The sequence below is a fragment of the Sinocyclocheilus rhinocerous genome, unplaced genomic scaffold (genome assembly GCF_001515625.1).
Source record: "Sinocyclocheilus rhinocerous isolate Xijiao unplaced genomic scaffold, SAMN03320098_v1.1 scaffold705, whole genome shotgun sequence".
Lineage (NCBI taxonomy): Eukaryota > Metazoa > Chordata > Actinopteri > Cypriniformes > Cyprinidae > Sinocyclocheilus > Sinocyclocheilus rhinocerous.
The window spans coordinates 1,649,786-1,657,126 of NW_015630576.1; the positions used below are offsets into that span (position 1 = coordinate 1,649,786).

The 7,341-nt window shown below is 40.1% G+C and overlaps 1 protein-coding gene across 4 annotated transcripts in view; it reads right to left on the reverse strand.

Annotated features, from left to right (window-relative positions):
• LOC107740647 (KAT8 regulatory NSL complex subunit 1-like) overlaps positions 1–7,341 on the reverse strand; it is a 75,823-nt gene that overhangs the window by 50,441 nt on the left and 18,041 nt on the right. For all 4 annotated transcript variants that reach the window (XM_016553150.1, XM_016553151.1, XM_016553149.1 and 1 more), the window contains one exon: positions 4,348–5,620. In XM_016553150.1, coding sequence (XP_016408636.1) covers positions 4,348–5,531 — 1,184 coding nt within the window. In that variant the 5' untranslated portion in view covers positions 5,532–5,620. The remainder of the gene's footprint in view (positions 1–4,347; positions 5,621–7,341) is intronic.

The following is a 7,341-nucleotide window of genomic DNA, read 5'->3' on the forward strand; positions in this document are numbered from 1 at the left end:
CAATATATGTACATGACCTCAATCATTTTTGGTGACGCAATATATCGCCTATTGTATTTACTTAAAAATTAATGTCACTATGTTTTGTACATTCCATTTGCGCCTGTGTCTTTTGCAGCTTCTCGTACATAGCGTGGTGTAGTCATGAGGTGCTAGTTCAAATTTTAAAAAATGCTTCTACAAAAAAGTTTCATATGCAGATATGGCCTTGTTTAGGGATCTGTGCCTTTGTGCATACGGACATCTGACTGCTGAGTAGTGATTGTGTTTTTCAGCAATAGTGTGCACCCTTAATTTACAGAGAAAAGAAGGTCAGGGAAAAATCTGTAGATGGAAAAATCTCCATACAAGTTCTTTGTGCATTTTTCTTTTTTTCTACTTTGCACTTTTTGTTTATTTACTATTTATTCAGGTTTTTTAAGGTATCTAATATTTTGATACTTAATTTCCATGATCTAAATATTCTTAAAAATGTAATGTTTGTTGTCATTTGGAAGCGTGTAGGCCTTCTTGCATTATTATGCTGTTACATTATGATTATATGTTCAGTGGCGTAAAATGGTCTTTAAAATGACAATAATATCGCTTATCGCAATTATTTCTGGGGCAATATATCGCACAACAAAAAGTTGTTATCGTGACAGGCCTATATGCACGCGCACACACACACACACACACACACACACACTAACATGCAGACACAGAACAGGTGCAGCTACATGACTGTGGACGGGATGCAGAGACAGGATATTTTCCTGGCAGTGCTTGTATTTCAAGCAGCAACGGTTTTAATGTGTGTGAAGGAGAGGGAGCAGATGGAGAGAAGGCAAAAAGAAAAGAAAAAGAAGCAGAATGCAGGAAAAGCAGCACAAAAGCTTTCAGAGAAAAGGAAAAATTAGAAAAAGGAAGAGGAAAGAACAGGAGAAATAAACATAGAAAGTGCCAAGAAAGCAGATCCATGAGAAACTGCTTCTGTGATGCAAATCAACTGTACGCATGATTTTGTCCCTCATTATAATTGATTGATTTTCATGACAGATGGTACAGAAACTGAGCACATCAAGTCTCTGTTTAATGCACATACTGATCTCAGAGAGGGTTGAGTGCACAATGTTGTCTACATCTGTACATTTATTCAACTGAACAAAATGCCATTAAAATTAACCAGTTACAATATTTTTAAAAGGCCACAGATCTGAATAAACAAGCCGGCTATGTGACCTAGAAGGTTGACCGGTAAAACCAGAAACCATGCTGATGGGGAATCCTTGATAACTGTAAAAGAAAAAGTGCTTTTCAAAATGGTCTGAATACATTAGATATATAAACAGTATTATGCAATCTAGTGATGAGTATTTCGGATTTGATATATTTAAGGTATACACATTTCAAAAGGTGGCAAAGTCAAGACAAAGCAGTTATTTTAATGTCTAAAGTCTTAGACAGACGAACATCCCAGGAAAGACAGAGGAGAACAGTGCCAAACACCACACTTGCTTTCACTACAAAAATCCATATCCAAAGATGGACAGTTCATTGACAGAAGGACCTTCAGGAGAAATTGTACCTAATTACAAATTCCAATGTAATCGTTCCTCACTTAAATCATCATACTATTTAAAACAAGATGCAAATATCTTTAAAAACACAAGAGACTGAAACATTGATTAATGGTCCCTGCAGAAGCAGTCAAGAAATGACCCATGTGGCATTTAGTGACGAGGTCCACAATAACTTTTGTTGTTGTTGTTGTTTAAAAAGAATAATAATAATTTCTGAAAATGTCATTTCAAACCTGTATGAGCTGCTTTTGTGGAACACAAAATCTGGAAATGTCCAAGACCAATAAATAAATACAAATAATTTGAATCTTTCATTGTTTACACAACATTTTGACATCAATCCCTTGGTGTGTTTATGTCCAGTCAGTAATAGAATCTTTTCAATGTATCAATTTTATGCAGTTCACAAAATCTGGAATGATTAATTTACCAATCAGATTCTTAAGTTCAACTTACTCAATGATTTGATTGCCACAGTTAACAGCCCACTAGAGAGAAGATTTATCAGAGCCTTGTATGGGGAGAAGACTGAAATTTAGCTTAATTTTTCTATCATATGGCTTCAAAAGACTTGCAAAATAATGCACGATTTGTATGGACCACTACATCCCTTTTTACAACTACGGTATTCAAAATTTCTTATTTTGTGGTCCACAAAATTTTGGAAAGACATAAGGGTGGGTAAAACAAACAATTCTTGAGGACTCTTGACAGCAGAAGGCTGCATGACAGGTACAAATGTCTGATGTTCGACCAGTTCAATGACTCTCTTTCATTCAAACCGGTTCTAGCTAACAGGATTACAACACAGAAACAATGAATGCCGCCAGCTGGTGCATGCAAGTACGTGAAAGCTAATAGCTAGCCCATGGTACCAGAAGGACACTAGCAAGAATGAGAAATGTGATTGCACTTGTGTGTTCTTAATGGATTTTGAGGCTGGTCTTCATGGAAACTTGGTTATTTAGTGTGGTTTCGTTCCAGGAGGGACATGGATCCATGCTACACTGTATATGGACTGCTTGAGGCAAACCGGGTTAATCATTAGCAGTGATTGAGCTTTCTTAATCTGTCTGAGGTAGGGAAATACAAAAAACATATACAAAATAGCAACAAAATCTCAGTAACTCTACATAACTGAATACAACACAGCAATGCATCCTCCTTACAGTGACTTCTCAGAAAATCAACCCTGTTTACCACCTATGAACCAAACTAGCACAAATGAATCATTGGGTACTACAGACTGCACTTAAGTGACCTCTCGGCTCATCAAGACACTGGCTTTAATGGCTGATTAAGCAGAAAGACAAATCAACTACCTATTAACAAAAAGGCCTTGCATGCATTTACAACATGCAGTCATGTGGTACTCAATCCCACAAAGAAATCTGTTGCATTACCAGCAAAGGACTAAAAACCCATGAAAAGAGGTGCCTATGGATGTGTGGAAAGCAAACGGTGAAGTTCAAAAATAAAAAAATAACATAAGCTACATAGTCCTATGTCAACACGCTTCACTATGCTCGTCGCATAATCTGCAAGTAAGCCTATTTGTCCTTGCGCAATAGTCATGTGACTGACTCCGCTGAATGTAGGTTATCCCCTCATGGTGTGGCCTTAGTCTGTTTGATTAAAAAAAAAAAAAAAAACTTCTGACTCCCTGGGCCGGGCTGATACACAGAATTTTTGGTATCAGATCGGTTCTGAAAAAAATGGTAACGGTGCATCCCCAATAACGATAGCATTACAGTTTAATGAAATTTCTGTGAAATGTTTTCAGCATCAAGTAATTGGTCTGTTTATTCTGAAAGAGAAATAGATACATGACATGGCATAACAGCCATTGAGATGGTAGCATGTTCCTTTAGCTCAAACAGTAGAGCATGGTGCTAGCAACAGTCGAGACACTATCCAACTACAATGATGTAGCAAAAGAGACTGATTGAAGAATTGTTGTGAAGGAGTTGATTTTTAATGTACAACAAGTAAAGCAAAATTAGCCAAAAGTGGAATTTCACTCAGCTATACAACTTTACATGCCAATGCCATCATCAATTATCAGATCTGCCTTGTAAAGAGGATTACTTTCCTTGTGTCCGAAATATTTGCTGGGTTTGAGAAACAAGGCACTTGGAAAACACGAAAAAATACTGGAAAGATGGTACAAAAAAAGCTAATAAATGTAAAACAAACAACAAAAGGATGTAGAAATTAAACAACGCCTTATCTTTGCCCTCCACTTGTCCAGTGTGTTCTTACCCGGAGGTTGGGATGGGTGAAAACAGGCCCAATCACTGACTGAGAAAGTGTGCGTATGGGTTTAAGGAAGTGACTCACTGCCGCTCAAGAAAAATACTTTGACATTTGAGTGTATTTAAACAAGGCTCAGCCCTTGGGAAGGAACGACTGGCTTGGTGTGTGTTAGAGAGAGTGCGGGCGTTTGTCCTTGTCTAACCAGGATGGTAATGATATTCAATATATGAACACATACCTTAATTATCAAGAAATTATTTTGTAACAAAAGCAACTGGAATGCTCTCAAAATTAAGAGAAGAAATCTACACTTACAAATGAACAGTTATGAACAACAGCCACTCAACTGATCGTTCAATAACTTTTGAACATCAAAGATAATTAACATGCGAGAACGCAATGGTTTCATGAAACAGCTTTACCCAGCAGCCTGCATCAGCACTTATCCTACATCAGAATGATGTACCATCATACTCATTACTCCATCTGGATTCGCATTATCGGAGGAATGATCAAGGTCGGTACTCACAGAGGAATGTAGCGTTGCTCGATGTCGACCCGAGCCAGTTCATCCTCCTCCACATCAGTTTCTCCTCCTGAGCTGCTTTCCGTGGCATCGGAATCGAACGCGCATTCGGCGGATCGCAGGTTGGTGGTGCAGCTCAGGGACAGTTGCTCTAACTCAGCCGGCATGGCTCTACTCTTCAGGAAACGTCTTAGTCCGTCCCTCTCCTGAGGGGTGAGCGAGTCATCGCCGTAACGGCCCCTCGGCCGCCTGGCATCCAGAGCACCCAGAGTGCTCTTTAGTAGTCCGCCCAACTGTTGTTGCACGTGCCGCTCCACCTGCTTGGCCTGCACCACCTGCAGCCGTTTGCGTAATCGCCGTAGCCGTGCCTCTATCTCCCCTTGTCTGCTCTGGCTGTGCTGAGTACGGTCGCTTAGCTCCACCCCAAAAACACCTAAAGGATCTTGGTGGGCAGCGAGCGAGAGCGCCAACGTATCTTCACTGTCTAGCGGTGGACAGTCCAAGGTTTTGTCTTCTGTGAAAGGTGCGATGGAGGTGGGAGATGTTGCAGGAGGTTCTCCATTACTGGGACAGTTCTGGGACTCAGCCGTTGGCGGCTGGTGCTGCTCCGCACCTTCTCGAAGAGGACCGTTACTTGTCAGTCCTCTGGTAGAATTGACAACTTCAGTCTGATTTGCCAAATCCTGCTCGACGGTATGTTGGCCACCATTTAAGGTCACTGCATTGTCTCGGTCAGTCGGTTTAGTCACTTTCTTTGCTATGCCGTTGACAGTGGCGCCTTGGACGGTGGGCAGCCCACACGGTCCACCTCCTCCAATGGCACTCATGATGCTCTTTGGCTGCTCCTCGCAGAGCTCTAAAGCCTGGTGCTTGCGTGGTATGAGGCTCGGCAGGATGCTGTGCGTCTGCAGTAGAACACCTTGCAGCTTCAGGGACTCTTTAGCTGAGGACACATCTGAACAGTGATATGAGGTAACGAGGGGCTTGCAGGGGCCGGCCCCGCGAGAGGGGCGCTCCTCCGAGGCCTTGCGCTTGACGGCGCCGTTACTGGACACGAGGATGTGGTTGCCGGTGCCGCTTCCCTCCACACCACTCGGGGAGAGGGTGGAGGAGGATGGAGCCAGTTTGAAGCGTATGCGGTGAGCTTCGGCCGGAGCGTCGGTCAGAGCGGGCGCCATTGCAGCCATGCAGTGCTGGGAGGGGGCGGGCGAGGGGGCCTCTCCCGGTGCCGAGGCCAGCTCCACACCACCCACCTACCACTGTGCCAGGGGGCAGCCTGAAGAAACAAGACACAAAGAAACACCACAAGTCAAATTTAGTGGTTCATCATGGATTGACTGAACACGAAACAGCAAACAAACAAACCACACTTCAAGTATAAAAGGAAAACATGCAAGGCACATAAGGATAATGAACACTACTCCCCTTTGGATTTCTGTAATGTGTATGTGCTACACTTAACGGTTAATTGTATTTTCAGTGTACTAATGAAATTAAACCGCAAGTGCAAGACTCCACTAAATTAAGCTGGTGGCTGACAGAGATGGGAAGCAAATATACATCTCACATTCATGATTCAAAGAAACTGGTTTTGATGGGGTAAAAAGGTTTAGAGTGGTTTGTTTAGTTATACAGCCATATATTCACAAGTCCAGTGGTTCTTAACCAAATTGGTTTTAGGAAAGTCAAAATTTTATATAGATAATAAACAGTATAAAACAAATAAGTAATAATAAAATCACTCTACTGATCTATCCATATTTATTCATATTTTTAGTAACATTAAATGGTTAACACTACATTTCAACAGAGGTGTTTGTGTTGAACAAAGACATTAGCACCTATTAATTTAAATAGTAGGAGAAAATTTTAATTGAGCTTTTTGCATGGTTTTTGTCTTCTAAGTTTAAAATCTTCATGTTAACACTGGCCTAGTGCTTCTGAACTTGTTTGTGCTTCAGGACCTGAATTTTACATTACAGCACAAAAATAAATAGGGTAAACTTACCTATTAAGCTCACGTACCCATTAAGCACACTTCCATGTTCGAGCTCAGATTATAAAAAGAAAAAATAATGTATTATCATACTTGATAGCTTCGTTAATTGATGTGTTTGTTACTATATACCTCCTGTAATTTCAAGTCAATCAGGACATTGCACACTGAGATGGGTCTCCATGTGTTCACACTGCCTGGCAGCCATTTTGAAAGCTTCTTAAAACTTAAAACTAGTCTTAAAACTTTCACCAAAAGAGGAGCTCCTTAAATGTGCATTTTTTAGATGTTTAAGCCTTTATTTTGGGTAAGTTTCACTACTTACTGTAAAATTAAGAGATTAATGTTCAGACTTTTGCATATTATAACCTAGAACTTGGATGTGGGAAATAATTACAGTTAGATCCAAAAGATAGTTTTAGCAACACAGCGCAGATGCTACAGAACACAGTTAGCTGACTAGCTGTATAAGATTGTGTGCTACGCTAATATATTACTTCACAGGCATTACTGGCTTGTACTTTTAAATCCATAATATTATACATTTACAGTTTATTGCTGGTCTGTGGTTTTACACTGCTGTAATTTTTAAAGACTTCATTTTATTTTAAAGTGAGCTTAAAGGGTACACTGTGTGACATCAATAAGAAAAAGTATAATTTCATAGATATTGTCAATAATAGTTGTTCATATTAAAATATGTATGAACTTAATACATGACCTAGATTATTTATTTAGCAAAATCTTGTCATTTTAACAAATATTACATGAAATTTATTACAAATGGTTGCTGCTCCCATTAAGCTCAGTGTGCTCTCTTTAAGCTCTTCTACATTGAACGTCTATATAAATACTTCATAAACAGACTTTACATATAAACTGATGGTTGTCACTAGGGCTGCACGATAAATTGCATGCGATATTTAATGCGCATCTTGTCAGAAAGCCGGTTCTGTAATCAGTGGTAAATCTCCATCACGTGCGTGCTTTCACATTGAGCA